Source organism: Mauremys mutica, chromosome 3, assembly GCF_020497125.1.
Source record: "Mauremys mutica isolate MM-2020 ecotype Southern chromosome 3, ASM2049712v1, whole genome shotgun sequence".
Taxonomy (NCBI): Eukaryota; Metazoa; Chordata; order Testudines; family Geoemydidae; genus Mauremys; species Mauremys mutica.
Genome location: NC_059074.1, coordinates 91,726,948 through 91,747,714, shown reverse-complemented (window position 1 = coordinate 91,747,714; position 20,767 = coordinate 91,726,948). Strand labels below are relative to the sequence as shown.

General features: G+C 38.4%; 1 protein-coding gene across 1 annotated transcript in view; it reads left to right on the top strand.

Annotated features, from left to right (window-relative positions):
- Window positions 1-20,767, top strand: part of MAN1A1 (mannosidase alpha class 1A member 1) — a 201,860-nt gene that overhangs the window by 111,035 nt on the left and 70,058 nt on the right. The window contains exon 5 of the mRNA XM_045010119.1: window positions 2,385-2,479. Within this exon, the coding sequence (XP_044866054.1) occupies window positions 2,385-2,479 (95 nt within the window). The remainder of the gene's footprint in view (window positions 1-2,384; window positions 2,480-20,767) is intronic.

The following is a 20,767-nucleotide window of genomic DNA, read 5'->3' as shown; positions in this document are numbered from 1 at the left end:
GGAGGGGGGAGGAAGGGAGGGAGCAGGAGGGAGAGAGAGAAAGGGGGGTGGCCAGGGCTTCAGCGGGGTGCTCACCACGCGGCCCCTCCTGCTGCGCTGCCTGCCAGGGCTCTGCACAGTCCAGTCCAGGCTGCCCTGCTGAATTTGCTGCAGGGCACCCTCCTCCTCTGCGCCGCCGCCCCCTACAGGGCAGCCAGAGTGGCAAACCAAAAAGAAAAAGGGGGGGAAAAAAAGGGTGGCCGGAATGCCGTCCCTTGGAATCTGACACCCCAAGCTCGAGCTTGCTCAGCTGGTGCTTGGAGCCGGCCCCGCACATAATAGCATGGTGAATGGGTGTAATCGCTCTAAATAGACTTTTTAAAAACTAATTTATTTAAACTCTCCACACATACAGTCTCAAGTTGGTGTCCAAGTTCACTAGAGCACATAACTTAAGTTCTATGCTGAACAGGGTTGACTTTCTGAGTTTGTGGGAGGTCAAAAAGGTGCTTCATACAATTTGAGAGATGAATGAACAAACTATAAAAGCGATTAGTGTAGGAAGGTTGCTGATGAAAATACAATGTATGTAGATGTGGTTATTTTCCTTACGTTTTACAGGTAGTGGTTCTAAGCAGGGTTAATACTATAAAAAACCAAGAATTAAAACTGAGGACTTTGGATGACTTCTTAGTAATAGGGGCCACAATACACATAGGCATTGTGTTATACCAAGGCATGCCTATGTATCTTATAGACAAAGTATTTCATTTTGCAAAATTATTAATCTAGCCTCTCTCATGAGGAATAAATTTACTTAAATATTTTTATAGAGGCAGAATGATAAATTAATAATTTTAATGTGTTCACTGAATGAATGAAATGACAGGTCAAGTTTGGTGTCTGTTGACTATAGATGGAGTAGACATTTAAAATATTTTGAGAGAATATAGAGCAAAGTTTGGTAAACATTGGCTAAAATCTATATTGGCATGTGGATATGTCTTTAAGAAGTTGAAACTTTCATTTTTAATTTTCCTCAACTTATAAAAAGCAAGTACTTTTGCATAGCATTTATTTCTTGCACACTGTTAGAAAATTTATGGTCTGCAAAAGAAAAAATGTTCCGAGATAGATTGAGCTAACTAATTGCAGCTAAGATCAGTTTTTCTTGTTAGTGTTGCTGAACTGTATTAAAGGTATCAGTGAAATGAATAAAAAGTGACTTTAGCTATTAGCTTTTTGTCTATTCAAGGATGGTGATTTTTGCTGGATCACATTCCAATTCAATATGTTCAGCCATTCACACAGCATTATTGTATGCTTGAAATCACAGTTGCCAGTACTGTTTTACTCATTAGATAGTTACCGGGCAGTCAGTAGTATAGTCACTTTAAATTATAGTCGTAGATAAAATTAAGGAATGTCTATAGTTCCTTTATTCTAGTTCAAATTTTGAATTTTGGAAAGAAGTAAAATTATTAGCATCCATTGAGTAATTTTTTAAAATCTTTGTTGCAAGTGAAAAGAGTATATTTTTATGCTCAAGACTTGTTCTAGAATGTTAGTTCAATTTAAAAATTACTCTGATCCTATTTTCCTAATGACTTTTCCTTTTCAATTCCTGTACTTTTAGCTACTAATTTTGAAAAGGGTGTTCCAGTTAACTTCCTAACATCAATATACTTAATTTTTCTGGTGTTTTAAAGCTGATGTAATATTTGTTCAGCGCATTACAGTTCATATGAATAACTTATGGCTTTCCTTGCTTATCTAAAAGTGGAAAAATATTTCTTTAATGCTTAATATTAGAATCATTAGTTTTGGCTAACCAATCCTTGTGTCTCCCTGAAACAGACAAAGCAAGTTTCAAGGAAATTGAGATATGTCAACAAATAAATATAACAAGATTGAATAATGGAAGTTTTATTACTGAAAGTTGTGAATAATTTGAAGTTCGGTATTGCAGCATTAAAACCTTGATGTTAAATTAGATAAATGACTATCTTTTTGTCCAGAAGCAGTTACTCTAATATCTCTTGCTGAGCCTGTGTATAGGCTGCTTAATAATGATTAATACAGCCAATAATGTGCCAGAATTATGAAATCATGGTCATGGCCTTGTATCCCATAGTATAGTTAAATGTATGTATGTTTTTATTTATAAAAAGCAACTCAGACTGTCCCAGGGCACATCTCTTAAAAATAATATCCATGAAACGTTGACAACCATCAACCTTGACTCCTGTTCCACAAAATAAAATATGTACTGCCACCGTGTCTCATTCAGGCAGAACCCCAAGAAAAGATATGATCTCATACTGTGATCAACAACAAGATTGATTTCCTAGTACTTAGTACATTTTTTATACTATGTAGTAATATGCATGGTTTTTATTTTTCAGATATTTCGAAAGAAAGCAGTGGAACTTGGAGAAAAGTTGCTCCCAGCGTTTAACACTCCCACTGGAATACCTTGGGCATTGCTTAATATTAAGAGGTAAAAATAACTATTTTTTGTGAATTTAGCACACATGAGAAGGGCTGCATTCAGTTAAATTAAAGCTGAAGTCCTGTCTTTATCCACAGAACAGGTATAAGCTCAGGCAGCAGCATATACTTCCCCAGGTTTATAGTCTGAGCAGTGTACCTCAGACTTTGTTCTGAAGAGATCACCTCTGAGCAACAAGGATAATTCAGTCATGTCCATTCAGTCCTTAAACTCTCAGTGAAGATGGTCAACAAACATGCCAATTGAGGGGGAATTTTTGTTCACTCTGAACTTGTCTGATATCAACTCATTACACAGGGATCAGTAAACAGCCATCAGATGGTACGGAACTTGGTCACATTTTAATATTCTAGAAAATTTTAGTCTTCCTACATGCTTACGGGGAAAAAATTCCTATAAGATCTTACATTTTGCAGTTCTGAACTTAAATAAATTTAAAATAAAAAGTTAGAGAACATGTGAATTCGTAAGTGTGTTTCCCACTTTCTTTTTCTCACTTACTGTGCTGCTAGTCAGCTATCCTGTGCATGAGTATAATAGAAATGCCCCACCTACCAAAATAGATGTGGGATGCTGAAATAAAATAGAGATTTTCCCCATTTTAGCTAGTTTTGGAAAGCCTTTTGGGGGAAACATATTCTGTTCTATATATTTTTTTTTTATACCACACTAATCTCAATAGTAACAGCACTTTTGGGAGTGCATTAAGAGATGTGAGTAACATCCATAACATGATTCATTCTCTTCTCTCTTCCTCTCCCCAGGGAAAAAATGTTTTTATGCAGTGCAGTGTTTTGGTTTACTAGGGTTTTGTTTCAGGTTTTTTTAATATACACATTGTGTGTGTTAAAGGGAGGTTGAAGGAAATGTGCCTTGCACTTGGGGCAGAAGATGGTGAAGGAAGTAAGTTTATGATGGTTCTTAGTTTCTTTGGGAGAAAGACTGGTCCCCAAGAAAGCTCTGTGTCCTGCACAGATGAGCTTTATCTTTATTGTAGAAAGTTCTATTTTATCTGAGGGTGGAGTTGTCGACTACGGTTCTCATCCCAGAGAATGATGATCATTTAGATACTCTGGGGCAGGCCATCAACTGCCCTCAAGACCTTGAACTTGACTCTCTGCTGTATGAGAATCCAGCATAGAGAGTAGAGGATGGGTTTGATTTGCCCATGGTAGCCAGTGTTGCTGAGGAAGCATGCTGCAGTATTATGAATTAGTTGGAGTTTTGAAGGGCTGCTGGTTTCAATCTATGGTACCACAGGAGCTCTGAGGGAGCACAATACTGAGATTCTGGTACGGTCTTGGCCAGCGAAATCAGTCTCTGATGCCAGGGCCAGGGCATCAAGGATGTAGTGGATTCAGCACTAAGTGGTTCGGTGCTTCCTCCTTCCCCCAAATTAGACCTATTCTGAATGCTTTAGGAACTGAACTCTTTTGCTGGCCAAACAGAAAAATCAGTTGATTTCCAAGCTCTAGCATAAGTATAAGCTTTGTCCTTTGCCCGCCTTGCTTCAGGGAAGCCAGTGTTTATAACATTTGAAAGGGAGATTGTGTATGGGACTGACACTTGTGGGCAGGAGACAAACTGTGACATGCAGAAAAGTAGTTTGGATTGCTTTTGTCATGTTGGGCCAGTCAAGGGTAAAGGTGTATCCCTGGGGACAAGTTCCTATACAATACTTTTCTGTTTTGGATGGAGATTGTCTCCAATGTTTGAGCGGAGTTGGATATTTTTGTCCCTATTATTCCCATTAAGACAATGTTACCACTCTTCCATAAACATCCCGGTATTATTTTCACCTGTCAGAAGTAAAGGGCATGAGGCTTTCAGTTGTTCCATAAAAGATCTGGTCTCCACTGGCCTGGAGAAAGGGAGTCCAGAGGTTACTTAAGAACCTACTTGTTAGTAGGTAACATTACTGATAATCCACTGAGTTGTTCCTTTTTAGAATAACATTTATGTTTAACATCCTGACTAGCTCTTCACCATTTGTAAAGTGTATTTATTACATGATAACATAACATTTTAAAACACTGGAAAGAAAATAGTAAACGTAAAAGCATATGGTAAAAGTTAAAGCCGGTTTAAATAAAATTATCGTTTGTGTGGTTAGAACAGGGTTGGCAGTATTTGTTAGACGCCCTCCCACAAAACACACACACACTCCACACTGTTAGCAAGTGTTGGTCCTGTGATGGAACATTATGTAGGTTCCACCAACTCGTTACCCACCGGAGATACAAGGGAGCTGTCTGTGAAGGAGTTTTTACAAGGGAGCTGTCTGTAAGGAAAGGATATAAGAGATGGGGTGAACAGTCCTGAGATGGGAACCATAAGAGCAGTTAAGATTAGGGAGAAAATTTGAGCTGACTGTGGTACAGTATTACTTTCTGTTAATAAAAGCAAATGCCAGGAAAGGGCAAGTTTGTACATTACATAGGCTCCTGACTATGTTTGAGTGCAGACTGAGAATAACATCTGGTCACGCTAGATTCAGTTATGGCTTATTTTTACATTTTAACATCTGTTACAAGTTAAAAGTGGAATTGAGCTGAACCTCAATTCTCTGTTCCACAAAGTGAGAACAAAAATAGTTGACTGGTTGAAATATCTATGAACAAACTAGGTACAGTAGTTACTAGAAAAGGTTCAGAAAAGGGCAACTAAAATGATTAGGGGTTTGGAGGGGAAAAGGGCAACTAAAATGATTAGGGGTTTGGAGAGGGTCCCATATAAGGAAAGATTAAAGAGGCTAGGACTCTTCATCTTGGAAAAGAGGAGACTAAGGTGGGATATGATAGAGGTCTATAAAATCATGAGTGATGTGGAGAAAGTGGATAAGGAAAAGTTATTTACTTATTCCCATAATACAAGAACTAGGGGTCACCAAATGAACTTAATAGGCAGCAGGTTTAAAACAAATAAAAGGAAGTTTTTCTTCATGCAGCGCACAGTCAACTTGTGGAACTCCTTACCTGAGGAGGTTGTGAAGGCTAGGACTATAACAGCATTTAAAAGAGAACTGGATAAATTCATGGTGGTTAAGTCCATAAATGGCTATTAGCCAGGATGGTTAAGAATGGTGTCCCTAGCCTCTGTTTTTCAGAGGATGGAGATGGATGGCTAAGATTCAGTTATGTCTTATGTCAAGTGATCTCTCTCCTGTATATTAAGTAGGGCCGTTGATTTAATCGCAGTTAACTCACGTGCTTAACTCAAAAAAATTAATTGTGATTAATCATAGTTTTAATCACACTGTTAAACAATAGAATACCAATTGTGAAAAAAATCTAAAATATTTATTAAATTATCATTTTCAAATATATTGATTCCAGAATACAAAGTGTATAGTATTCACTTTATATTATTTTTATTACAAATAATTGCACTGTAAAAATGATAAATAAAAGAAATAGTATTTTTCAGTTCACCTCATATGAGTACCGTAGTGCAATCTCTTTATTGTGAAAGCGCAATTTACAATTGTAGATTTTTTTTTTTGGTGTTACATAACTGCACTCAAAAATAAAACAATGTAAAACTGTAGAGCCTACAAGTCCATGGTGGAATGGTGGTTAAAGCATGAAGAGACATATGAATCTTTAAGGCATCTGGCATGTAAATATCTTGCAATGCTGACCAGAACAGTGCCATGCGAATGCCTGTTCTCACTTTCAGATGACATTGTAAACAAGAAGTGGGCAGCATTATCGCCTGCAAATGTAAACAAACTTGTTTGTCTGAGCAATTGGCTGAACAAGAAATAGGACTGAGTGGATTTGTAGGCTCTAAAAGCTTACATTATTCTATTTTTGAATGCAGTTTTATTTTTTGTACATAATTCTACATTTGTAAGTTGCACTTTCACGATAAAGAGATTGCACTACAGTCCTTGTATTAAGTGAATTGAAAAATATTATTTTTTATTTTTACAATGGAAATATTTATAATAAAAAATAAATATAAAGTGAGCACTGTACACTTTGTATTCTGTGTTGTAATTGAAATCAATATATTTGAAAATGTGGAAAACATCCAAAAATATTTATATCAATAGTATGCTATTATTGTTTAACAGCTGATTAATTACGATTAATTGCGATTAATTTTTTTAATCGCTTGATAGCCCCAATATCAAGTTTAGTTTGCTTTTTTTGTTTATTTGCTATCACTTATAACCACTTAAAATCTATCTTACATAGTTAATAAACTTATTTTTGCTTTATCTAAACCAGTGTTTCTCAAACTGGGGTCGCCGCTTGTGTAGGGAAAGCCCCTGGCGGGCCGAGCCTGTTTGTCTACCTGCCCGTTCGCAGGTCCGGCCAATCGCGGCTCCCACTGAGCGTGGTTCACTGCTCCAGGCCAATGGGAGCTGCTGGAAGCAGTGTGGTCGGAGGGACTTACTGGTCGCCACTTCCAGCAGCTCCCATTGGCCTGCAGTGGTGAACCGCGGCCAGTGGGAGCCACGATTGGCCGGACCTGTGGACGGGGCAGGTAAACAAACTGGCTTGGCCCGCCAGGGGTTTTCCCTACACAAGCAGCAACCCCAGTTTGAGAAACACTGATCTAAACCATTGTGCGGGAATCCTAATTCCGGGGCAAAAGGCATATTCCTCTCTACATTGAGGGAGGGAGCATATTTTATAAGCTTATGCTGTACTGTTCCCTGGACAGCGAACACGGTATAATTTTGGGTTTATACTCGAGAGAGGGGGATGTCTGAGGAGCTGGTAGTTGCCGTGGCTGTAGCCGTCCCATGCAAAGGCTGGTCAGAGAGTTTGCATGTAACTGCAGCTGGGGTGTGTCCCTACCTGTATGCATACTGGTGAAAGTGCAGGCTGGAAAGGGCTTTGCATCTCGTCACAGCAGTACAGTGTAAGAGAATCCAGGTTGGTGGGTATGGGGGGTCTCAGTGATACCCCAGTTCCAGGTGGCACCCCAGGGTAACCTGTCACAGATTCATCTAAGGAGACCTCATACTTTGCTTACTTCCTATCTTCTACAAAAGAGGTGCCAATTCTATATAATTTTGGAGGTCAAGAAATCCTTACTTTGGTCATGGTCATAAATCAATACTTGTGCTTATTAAATTATCTTTAGTAGGAAATGTAACTGATGAATGGAACCCCAAAGTTTGAAATTCTGATCTTAAAACAAATTATCTTGAGTAAAGTTTTCAAGTGTGCTGAAATCCCAGTTTATAAAAGAGTTCAAATCCCTTTTGGGGGCGGGGAAGAGACTTAAGTGTTTTGGAAATACCCGGTACTCTTTGTCTTTCTCCGCTGTCATTTTGCTTACTTGAAGGAAGATGTAGATTTTAGTATTTAAAATAACGGTTCCCTCTGAGTTTCTGGACTTTATTCAAAACTTCTTTAAACATTTTGTTCATCTTAAAGAAACAATAATCATTGTACAACGGACCCTCGCTAGAACGCGCGTCTATATAGTGCAAATATGCTTATAGCGTGGAACCGCGCATGGATCCCAAATTTAATTACCTTCATTGGAATCCATGGTAACGCAGTCTCTGCTATAACACGGGACCGTGCATGGATCCAAAACCCCGCGTTCTAGCGAGGGTCCGGTGTATTTAAGAGCCTGTGCCTAATAAGAGTATTTAAAGAAAACTTAATGGGAATGAGAACATGAATGTATGAAAGAGGATCAAAACAAGTGAGAGAAGTCAATAAGTCAGAAACCTTATCTGTTGGCTTAATTCCACTTGTTATCAAGAATACATAAAACATGAGTATTGCAGAGATTGAACTGTGTTAACTACTAGAGAAACTTTGGAAGAAAAACTGGTAGCTACAGATTTAAAAGCAAATTATTTTTTCAGTTGATTGTACAGAATCTCTAATTGTACATACTAACATAGCTGTTCATGTAGGGGGTTGTAATGAGAGCATCAGCCTCATATTTTCTGCTCCAGTTGTCACTGCTGACCATACAGAAGTTACACCTGTATATGGCATCTTGCCTTGTATCTTATTGTCTAATTTTGTAGGTTATGCATAGTTGTAGAGGAGAGAGATGAGATTCCTAAAAAAACCAAAAAAGCTACAAGTTTGCTTTCTTGAATTTTAGAGCAAATGTCTCATTTAAAAGCAATAGCAACACTTAATATAAAAAAAAAAAAGTTTAGGGTATAATGCTGGGAGCCCTGAAAGTCCAGCTGTGTCAGAAAGACAGGGGAGGTGGATTACCAGTGCCGATGAGAGAAACACTCCCATCAGCGTAGGTAGTATCTATGCACTTAGCGTTGGAGACCCTGCAAGGCCAGCAGACAATAGTCTACATTATCTTTGTCTCTGCAAAGGATATATCTATCAGTGATTAATTTGCATTTCAAGCATTGTTTAATCAACAGATTGATTTAATCAACTAATTTATGTATTAGACACAAGCCCTTCAGCCTGTATTTAATTTCTAGCTTTTAAAAGAAGCGTTATTTACTAACTACAGTATTCTGATTACGTCACTGGGGTGTAAACAGTGGTGTTAGTTGTTTTAGACAACACAGTTCTTCTTGTGGCAATTGTAGAAGGCTTTGCTTTCATTGAAATGGAGAGCTAGTTGTGTGTGTTACATAGTGTATTTCTTTAATAGTAAAAATCAGATGAGAAGTACTAAAAGTAAAATGAAGAGTTTTCTGCTGCTTTAAGTTGGTGTGTGTACTCTTTCAATGGGCATCCATAAAATAAAAGCAGTACATACAAAACTAAGTTAAACTTCCATGATTGATTTACCTATCAATTGCTTCAATTTCTTTTGATGTCCTAATTCTAATAGGTTGTCCAATAACCTATAGTTTCATAATAGACAAGTGTTGAATGTAAAACAAAACAAAATACTTTTTTGGTGCGAGGGAAAGAGAGGAGAGGACACCTGGCTTTTGTGTGTCATAAAGCAGGCAAAAAGGGCACAAGTGCAACTCCCCCCACCCCCATTCAAGTATCAGAAAGGGGCAGAGTCAATGTAGAATCACACTTACGTTGAATTTTTTTTTACCTTTGTCACAAATAACATCTGGAATTGTTCTAATTGAAAGACTAGAGGAAAACCTTTCATCAGTTTACTTTGTGCATTTGACTTTATATATGCAGCGTACTTTCCATTATCTGAATAGCATGGGGGACACAGTTTTTATTCGGATAATCAGGAGTTCAGATAATTGAGAGGGCAGGAACCCTCTGCAGCTCCACTGTTATGGCCCTGCTTGCCCACTCCTGTGTTGGCAGGACTGCAGAGGGCTCTCTGCACCGAAGCAGGAGCCGTTCAGCAGCAGGATGACCTCCCTTGCAGCTTGGGGGTCTCTGTTCTATTATCCAAATCAACTGGGGGACAAGGATGGGATACAACGAATGTGGAGATTTGGATAATAGGCTTTGAAAAATCCAGAGTATACTGGATTCAGTTTCACTGTTTTGCCTATCTAATGAGTCAGTAGCCTCTAGGGGAAAAAAATTTAAGACACAAAAAATGATTCTCAAGCCACAAAAATTGACAAAGTGACTTGGGTACAGTATCTGAAATTACTTTGTTTGCTTCTAAATGGACCAGATTTCAAACTGCTGGAGTAACTTTTAACAAATGATGGCTATGCTTTTATTGAGAGAAGGGGCAATACTCCAAAATACCATTAAACTCCAAAACCTTATTGACACTCCAAAATATCATTAAAAACAAATAATTGTAAACTGTTTTTCATAATTCACTGGTAAAATGGATTCTGTTAGGACCTTCAGAGGCAGAACATTCTGCATGTTTGTTATTCCCTGAAGAAACAAGACCTCCTTCCATATTGACCTTTTCTTAATTTTTTTTGTTCTCCTCTTGATACATAAATTATTACCTATGTTTATATAATCCCCCTGAATTACTTACATAATAGAATCCCTCCGTAGCCTTTCTCCAAACGGTGTAAGGTGTAGTCTCCCTAGGTTTTTATAGCTGAAACCTTCCATATATTTGGTTAATATAGTAGCTCTGTTCTGGAATTTCTATATGTGGATAGTAGTAATGTGCCCCAGGTGCATACATGTAATATATAAATATGTCTGAATTTTAACCTTTTTGACGGTCACTGGGGATCCTATTCAGGGCGGTCCTTAGGATTTTATGGGGCCCTACACAGTATTATTAAACTGGTGCCCCTATGCCCGACAACATCCTGGGCTCGCAGCCCGGAGGTGAGGAGGGACGAGGCAGCAAAGATACTGAGACGTCCGGCCTGCCTCACAGCAGCGGAGAGTCACAGTTCCCCACAGAGACCCCCATAGCCTCTCCCTTGCAGAATGCGCAGCACCGGCACATTCAGCTCTGTGAATATGGCCCCTGCCTAAGGAGACTGCAGTGCGTGCTGGCTGTGCAGGAGCCAAACTGCTCTTACCTGCTGTCATGGGCAGTGGGTGAAGCTGCCGCTTGGAGAGGCTAGCTCCTCAGCCCACCTCTTCTGCCTGTGGCCCTGCCCATACTCCACCCCTGCTCTGCCCCAGCCCCTGCCCCACTCCACCCAGGCCCCGCCCTTTTCCCCACTGTCTCCCTCCTCTCTTCCCTCCCCCACCCTGCTCACCCCCTTCCAGCCAAATCCCTGAACCCAAATGATGCAAATAACATTTGAAAAAACATTCTTCTGCAATTTCTTTCTAAAGAAAATGGAGCATGTTTTCCACTGCATGCCAGATGGTGAAGACTGGACATGCAGGAGGTACCTAATTAAAAGCACTAAATTTGGGAATAAAAAATGTCAGTTACAGGGTTTTTTTTTAAATTCCTGAAGTTTGTCAGAGATTTATTTGCAGAAACTTTGTAGTAAGGGTGAGTCAGCTGTCCTGCTGAATATAAAATTAAATATTATGGACTACATGATGCAGCTCTTCTCTGTTTTGCATTTTCTTAATCAGTATTTCTAAGCTGATTTTATATTTTAAGTGTACTCTTAAGCCTTCATAAAGTAATCATTCCAGATTACTACATACTTAACTCACTGGAACAAAGACATTATTTTAAATTAATCAGTCACAGAAATGTAGTGTGTTCATAACAATGTTCATTGCTTTTAGAAAAAGGGAACACTAATTTACTTTGTGTGATCTCCATAACAATAGACATGTTTATGAAATTTCACCAACTTTAAAAAATATGTTTCCAAAGATTTTAGCATAACAAAGGATTTTATATCTTACTAAAGTACTGATTTCGCTGGAGGGTTCTCTTAAAAATAGTTAATCAAATAGTCAGAAGTAAAGAGAGGGGAACTCGTTTGTCCAGCTATCTGGAAGGAAAGTGGTGCTGTCCCTTTAATGGCTCTCTTCAACAGTGGGATGGAAAGGGATGGACAGGAAGACGCTGGAAGCAAGTTTTTTGTACTGTAGTAATTAAAATTAAAATGTATATTTTAAATAAGGGTGGTCTTTTGAAGGATTTATTTTAAAAACTATATGTCTGAAGATCCAAGCATTTCAGGCTAAAGATGAATACTCAGATTGCATATCTAAAAATCTATGCAAGAATTTTTTTAGAGATGTGATTTTATAATCTTCACCAACACACTAGTTTAAAATTTGCTTTAAAAATATTTCATTAAAGTCCTGTAGACTCACATGTTCTGAGTAAATATTACAATAATGCACAACTGCTTTGGTCAATAAATTCAGAAACTGACAGTATATACCTGGGGGTTGGCAAATGCCTGTTGAATGGCTCTTTAACATTCAACAGGCATTTGAATGTTATGTTTCAGTGTTATGCTAGTATGTCTGGCAGGCTGGAAGGCTTTTTCACTTTTAAGTTACTAGATCCCCTCCAGAGGAAGACTCACCAGGCTGCAGCAGCCAGCTGTGGTGGGAGCCTGCAGGAAGGGTCAGAAATGGGATAACGAGCTGGGTGGGTGGATGCTAAGACCCAGGGCTGCCCCAAATTTTCGGGTGCCCTATGCAGCCGCGTATGCCTAAGGATGGCCACGATCCTATTGCCATTCTTTTCTGAAATAAGAATGCGTAGAACCTCAGAGTTCCGGACATCTCGGTTGTCCGTAATTCTGAAATGTCCATAACTCTGAACAAAATGATATTAGGAAGTCGGCAAGCCTAACTGGGGTGCCACCAAAGGAATGAAGAACTGACTTCCTCAGGCTACCAGTGTCAATGAGGAATCCATTAGTGCTGTTTGATTTAATAAGACTCCAAGATTGCTAACCACAGAGAAGAAAAGGAGGTAGTAGTAGTAGTGGCAGCAGTTGTAACCTCAAGTTGCTTTCCTCTACACACTAGATTTGAGTTAAAACAAATAGCTTTCAACCTGGATGCTAACTGAGATGGGCACTAGGAAAGCAAGAGCCAGGGTTTAAGAAAAAATATACTTGACTACCATTAGCATTCTGATGGTATTATTGACCCAGAACATCTCTGCTCACCCAGCAGCTGCACGTACATATTAAGCATAGGGATGTAACCCTGAGGCTTCCCCACATGCACAAGAGAGCCTTCAGGAAGGATGAGCAGTTGCCCATTATAACTGACTACTGAACTCAGAAGAAAACAAATGGAGAATACTGTAAATGTATCTCCATCCATGCCATGTCACAGATCTTTTCTTGATGCCTCTTTTTTTTTATGGCCCTTTAAGTATAACTTTTATTTCCTTCTACCTCCACCACCTTTTTTGTTTTCAATTTGTATAAGTATGCTTATTTTCTGGTACCGTACTTTAAATCTAGCTAGCAGGATGGATACTTACAATGTTGTTTGCTGTCTTGAAATTTGTGATAAATCTGCTGAGGATGCTATAAACAGATCAAGCATTCTTGTGTAGCATTTTGTTATTTAGTCCTTTTGGAATGCCCTCAAAACAATTTTTACAAGTTATTTCCCCTAAATAACAGTTCCACTTATTATAGATTATTTTCCCTTAGCAATCAAAGAATCCCATCATCATATTAAGATAATTGAAGCCAAGCAGTTCTCAGACATCAAAATCCATAATTTCTTTAGCCTCTGTGATGATGAGGTTTAATGATGTTTCCCTCGTTGTTAAGATCCTTCTCAGTAATTCAGCAAAGACCCTGCTTTTAGGATTATTGGTTTGTTCCTGCTTCCATTTTATTCTTGAATTGTTGTTTTGTGCATCTCCCAGTGTTTGTATCCATTGTTTGTTTTTGATTGTAAACTCCTCAGGTCAACCATGTGTTCTATAGCACATTCTTCTAATTTTATAGAAATGTAGGGCTGGGAGGAATGTCAACATGTCATCTAGTCCAGCCCCTTGCACTGAGGCAGGACCAAGTATACCTTGGCCGTCCCTGAGAAGTGTTTGTCTAATCTATTCCTAAAAACCTCTAATTAAGGGTATTCTACAACCTCCATTGATAACTTCATAGCGTTATGAAGATTTTTGTAATATCTAGAGTAGGCAGAATTCAAATTTTATGTTTGTAATTATGACTTTATTTTTAAGGTTTTTAAATGTTCACAGTTAGTGGGGAAATTATGGGGTGGACGAGAGAATTATGTAATGTGAGTAGATGTTGCAATTCAGAAAGCTTTATAAACATTAAAACAAATAGTCAACATCACATCAAAATATACAAAGTAAATATCCTTAAATCAAACTCTAACAGTTCTCAAGCAGCATTTTGCTTACTTTGCCTACGTCTACATATCTATTATCACTGAAAATATGTTTTCATTGGTGTGTGCATATGGGTGGTGGAATCAACATTTACTGATAAAAATCTAATACTTCCAAGCCTATCTAAGTGCACTGAGAACTTTATCAGCTATTAATAGTTGTTGAATCTCCAACTTTTGTTAGTTGTTGAATTTCCCATAATTTCTCAGGCTATTGGAGAATATGTTAAGAGTTCTAATTTAATCACTTCCCCTGTCCATCAGATGTCACTTCCCTAGAAACTGTGATGTCACATACCTACTAGTTCTCCAGTTATCCATGCTCTTCCAGGAGAAAAGGAGTAGAACAATGAATTTCTACTGTATAAACAAGCAGAAACAAGGTCCTTTTCTTGCATCTCTAAATAAACAAAAGGCAGAGACTAATTTTGGGTTTTTTTCAGGTCATGTGTAAGTCTCATTCTGCTTGTTTCTCTCCACTCACATGCACTATGTTCCCCTATAAAAGCCTTCTTTTGATATTAGTACAGACGCATAAGAGGCTGTGCTGCTGAAACATTGTACCAATTCACTTGAAAATATTTGTAAATGAAAATGTCCAAAGCACTCTTGAAATTCCCATTAGTCTAAATCTTTTAAAAAAGCAATTTCCTACCCTTATCACTTCAATTTAGTTGTTCTTGTAAATTTCACAGTTCCCGCTCTCTGACGGTCAGACAGGTATTGAATAATTTTAATAGTTTCTAACTATACCAACAAAATCACCACAGGAAGGAATACCTTCTTTAATTATGATTAAATATTCCTAGCAGTGAACTTGAATCATTCAACAAATTCCATTTAAAAAGGATGCTCAAAATACAGTATAGTTGAAATAGGGGTTGAAATACTCTATGTGGTTCTCTGGAGTATTCCACCCATAAAAGGCTCTTTAAAATCCCTTACTATAAAGTTGACTCTAGCTTTTCTCACAACTACATTAAATCCAGTTATAATTTATTTCCCTTATAATAACACCTTCTTACAATAATTAAAAAAATAGCTCCCAGAGAAGGTGCTGTGCAGAAAGATCTTTGCAGAGTGTCATATAACTACAACACTTCTGTTCTGCAACATGGGTTAACAATGATTGATTGCAATCTGTTTTTAACAACTGGAAGAAGAAATGTGGCATAGCAATATTAAGAAATTAATTGTAATTTTCTAATCTGGAAATTAAAGTGCAGCTGGGCATCAGTACAGTTACTGCAATTTTGTGATTTATCAGTCATGACAAATTATCTTCATCTGTTTTAAGGCAGAGGTTTTGTTTTATCTTTATTCAATTTCACAACTGCACCAGTTTCAGGAAAGCTTTATATGTATAAGTGCTAGAGATGCCCATTCATTTTGAAAATGTCAGTTGAAGCTCAGCAGCATTAATTAAAGCATTCTTCCTTTTTTCCTCTTTGTCAGTGTCTCACTGTAGTTTTTATAGAACATTTGTATAAAACAGTGATTACTGGTAATTGACCTGCATATGTTAAATAATCTTAAAATGTTACTGAGAGTTTAATGTTCCGTGTAAATTGAGAGGCTTCCAATTAAATAAAGTTCTTAAGATAATCACTTTCAAAATTAATCAAGTAATATAAGGATGCTACTAAAGCTCTTATTGACTTAATTGTGACAAATTAATAAATGCAACCAATGCAATTACTGTAATGGTTTTATCAACTTGCATTTTTCATAATTTAGCCATAAGTCTGTTTTTCTGCAACACAAGGAGAAAATAAAAATTACTTAAGTGTATTAGATTTGGATCGGTGCAAATCAGTCTCTGAATACTGTCTGCCATATCTTTAAAATAAATCTGTGTTGAAGTAAACTATTATTAAAAAGGCATTGCTTTATTTACACAAAGAAATCAAACCAGGCCCATTAAGGAGTGAGAGATAATAATGAATCCAGTTTGGTCTGTTAAACTCATTTCCTAATCAAGGTTAGCATAGAAACCCTGCTATATTTATAGCTTAATAGAATCAACTGTGTGAAGTTGGTTCTATTTGAAATAACCCTAAATCTTCAAAAGCCTTAAGTTGATTACTCAGTCACACAGAGCTTCCCACAAATGCTTAAAGGATTGGTGGCTATGAGGTAACTGTGCCTCAAAAAACTGCAGATGATGACCAGAAAACAATTAAAATACAAAAAAAAAAACTAAAGGTTTAAATATATGCAAACACCCAATAAAGGCAAAATACTACCATCCTAAGATGGTCATCAAAAATTCCAGATGAAGAGACTGGGCATAACTCAGACTGGCCTTATACAGATGCATCAGGAAACCTCTCGGGTGGTTTGCCATGAGCAGAAACTGGATCTTTGAAGCATTTAAAAAAAAATACCCTGAAAAAATGGAAAAGCAAATTCTAATTAAAACACATATTAGATCAGTTTGACTTTTGAGTTTGTTGAGAATCAAAGTAATGTTTCTCTTGTATGGATTATTTATTAGAATTCTATTATGTTTGTTTAAAAAACAAAAACAAAAAACAGACCCCAAAAAAACAGATGGCTGGTCCATCAAGGCTGTATAGGCCACTCTCACAGATGCAATATATGCTACTACCAGAATCTGATCAGACATCTTTGAGGCAGAGGACCATCTTCTTGTTCCATGTATAGCATCTTGCACAAAGGCATCTTGGTCCAGTACTAGGGCTCCTAAGCACTACGGAGGTACAAATAAATAATATCAAATTTAGGTCTTTAAACCAAAATGAAAATGTTATTCCCTGGGTAAAAATAACACGTTTGCTTTAAGAGGAAGTTCTTGAAGCATTACTCAATTTACTTCAGAATTTCACAGGGAACAGAATTTTTTTCCCCTAATGGAAGAAATAGTAGGAGAGGGCCAGGTAGAGTGACCAGATGTCTGGATTTTATAGGGACAGTCCTGATTTTTGGGTCTTTTTCTTATATAGGCTCCTATTACCCCGCAACCCTCTGTCCCGATTTTTCACACTTGCTGTCTGGTCATCCTAGGGCCAGGGCTTATTGTTTTGACTTCATATATCGCTCCCTGAGGCATTAAAAGACAGTGATATATGTAAACATGAATACAGAGCGATTTGGGTTTGTATGAATATTTCTGTGAACACACAATCTTAGTGCTCCTCTGTGGTGTTTAGATGTGCTTGTAATTATTAGAACTTGGAGCTCTGGCTGTTAGGAGTCTGAAAAGGACAGGCAGAAGCGGGGAGGAGTGGAGGAGATGGAGTGAGAGTTACAGAGTGTGCAGCAGCAGCTTGGTAAAGGGGTTTCCACTGTAAAAATAAAGTCCCGTTGAAGCTTGTTAGTATCAAGTAGAAGCTTGCCTGCTTGATACAACATCCTCCTAGTAAGCACTTCACAGCCAACTTATGGTTGTATACACCTATAGCAGGGTGCTGGTGCAAAGGCACCTAATTAGCCCCTGCTCAGCCAGCCCCAATCAAGAGAGAGAGATTGGGGCTGGGGAGAAGTCTGGTGCCTGGCTTTTAGAACTGGCTGCATCTGCGGGCCTGAGGGTTCAAGGGCTATAAAGGCTGGCTGGCAGCCAGAAGAAGGGGGAATGGCCGGGGAAGGTCAGTCTCCAGGCTGAGGGCAGACTCTGTGTGGAAGAGGAGATTGTCAGGCCTGCAAGCTCTGTATATAGTATATCACTGGTGGTGGGAGAACCTGGTGTAAATAAAGCCACGGGTGCTGAAGAACTAGAAGCCTCTCTGAGCTTTATTGGGGCAGCCAGTGGGTCCCAGGAAGAGGGGCGGGCAGAGGACCTGTTACAACGCCATATATGGTTGCCTTACATGTTCATTGAAGGTTCTCTAGTAAATTAGTTGATCTTCTGTATCATTTAATTTCCTATGTCAGGCTTATTCATGTTTAGAACTGATCAAATTATTCATTGAAGAAAATGTAGGACCTGAGTAACTTGTTTCATGAACATTTATCCTAATAAACCATTTCTTCCACAAATGTTGGTTCAAAAGCAAATGAAAATAGTATAAACACTGCTGAAGTGAAATACAGCTGAGAATTTGCAAAAAGGTCCTGGAGAACTTGTCCAAATTCTTTCTCTTTCTGTGGCATATAAATTGTGTTATTCTGCTGAAGCGTCTACCATAAAGGTACCATAATGTACCTTTCAGCTCTTAGATCAGCAGTATTTTCTTGGGATACTTTCATGTACTACACGATCTTATAAAAAGATGATTGGCACTGAATATACATTACAAAACCAGGGCTGATTCATATTGTACAATGTATTGTCTGGAGTGATATCCTAGGCTGTAATTCAATCAAAGCTGTGCTGACGCATTATATTGTTGCACTGCTCAAGTGGATCATGCAAAACAACAAATTCCTCAGAAGCAAATTCAACCATGTATTCATCTCAGGAGCATTAGTAGTTTTGTAGAACACTTTCTAACAAATTTAAATATAGCTTAAAGATTTGAAATCTTTGTGTTTTTTTGGTTTTTTTTTTAGAACTTCACCTGAGTTACCATATATACTCGTTCATAAGCCGAATATTTTTGGTAAAAAAGTGATGCATCAGAGAGCAGGGGTCAGCTTATAAATGGGTCTACACCAAAATTTGATGATTTTAAACTCTACGGAATCATTGACTATCTAATACATTGTCATTTTGTTTACCTGAAGCATCTGCAGGCATGGAGCCCCTCAGCTCCCTGTGGCACGCCACTTCCCGCAGCTCCCATTGGCTGGGAACAGCAAACCACAGCCACTGGGAGCTGAGGGGCTCCGTGCCTGTGAAGCTCCAAGTAAACAAAACGTCCAGGCCCACTAGAGGCTTACCGTAGCGGGCCAGGAGCCAAAGTTTGCCAACCCCTGAAATATAGGGTCGGCTTATGAAATGGTCATACAGTTTTTACTATTTTTACCTAACCATCTTGAGGGATCGTCTTATAAACGAACGGGCTAATGAACAAGTATATGTGATATGTAGCTTTACCTAGTCTTGTTTTATTTTCCTGATAATTAAAAAAAAACTTTTTAATTTATCCCCATATTTTGCCATATCATTGGGTTTCAGTTGTGGTAATGCTGGCATAACATTGAGGATTCTTTATAAGTGAGAGAAATTTACAATTAGATCTAGGAAGTCTCATGTTGGGGAGGAATCAGGGTTGCCAGAGAATCTGCATCTAATCAAACAGTTCAAGATTAATTCTCTGAGTCACTATCTCACTGATCTATTGCAGAACATCCTATGTGCGGGGATCACCCCAGTCTGTGTTGCATGTTCACTTGAAGGCAAGACCTGGAGACATTTGCACCCCTCCCCCCAATTATCTCCAAGGAATCCTAATCTATTTACAGGCCAAAATATGTACAGTATGTACAGTCTTCACCCTTTATATAAATAACTGACACAGTAGTCAATTTTTAAATGTTTAAACTCTTAAAATCTGAGATTTTCCAAGGATCTACCTAGCTCTCGGACTCCTGGAAGGTTTTTTGTGTTTTAACTAGTAACATCCTGGGGCTCCACAATACCCACTCCCTTTCCCTAATAAGGGGACCCTAGAACTGACCCTGCTTGAAGGTTGAGGTTATGTGAGAAAATTTCAAGTGGACGTGCCCCTTACCACATCAGGCTGGCTGCATCAAGAGTAGGAGCCCCACCAGCCTCCATACATCTGAGGTCTGGGCATCTTCCCAAAACCACCAAATCTCTTAAGAGCGAGGCATAAACCTCCAGGGGGCTCTTCAGATTGGTTATCCAGGTGAATTGATCCAGATGGGGAATGTGGGTGCTAAATGCCCCCAGCAAGGCTGGGGTTTCCCCACTATTTATCAACAGGCTATGTGGTTTGTTAGTAGTCACAGCCGGAATTGTACGTCATGATTGTACGTTATGATGATTTTTTTCTCAAGGATATCATTTGAAAGTATAGTATGGAGCAGGAAGTCATGGTGTCTCTCATTGGCTAGTACTGAAATCTGTGTCCCCAGGAGTCCTCATTCTTTCTCCTACTCTGTCCTGAGAGCTTTGGGGAAGGAGAGGGAGAGTAGTGTTTCCATGTCAGTGTTTCTAAATTATCTTACTATCCCAAAAGTTTGTTCATCTAGTAATAAATGATACACCCTCAGCAAGGCAAACTAATAGAATTCCCGTAGCAGCTGTGGTCGAGGCACTAATGTCACTCAGCATCTGGGACACCAGGGGGAAGGACAAAATGAAACTGCACAACCGTAGGGCAGTTTAAAAGCTATTAAAAAGAGAATTGAGACATGCATAGAATGATCGATATTGGCAGGTAAGCCATCCAAACAGTTTTGTTTTGTTCTAGAAATTTTTCTTCATAGGTTGTAACTTTTTAACCTAAATGTAATTTTTATTTAGAAAGTTAACTACTTCTTAGAGAGATATCAATAGAAGCAAATAATCCCTCAGCAAATGAAACAAAAGACTTTCTCACTGACATCTGTGAAACATCATTGCTGTGCTTCTCCACAGTGGCTTATAATGGAATAAATGGGGGAAGTATTCATTATAATTGGATTTTAATAGTAGGTATATATAATATCTTATAAAGCTGTTAGTGTTGATATTTGCCTTTCAGTGGTTTCTACAAGCTATAGAGAAGAGGGTATT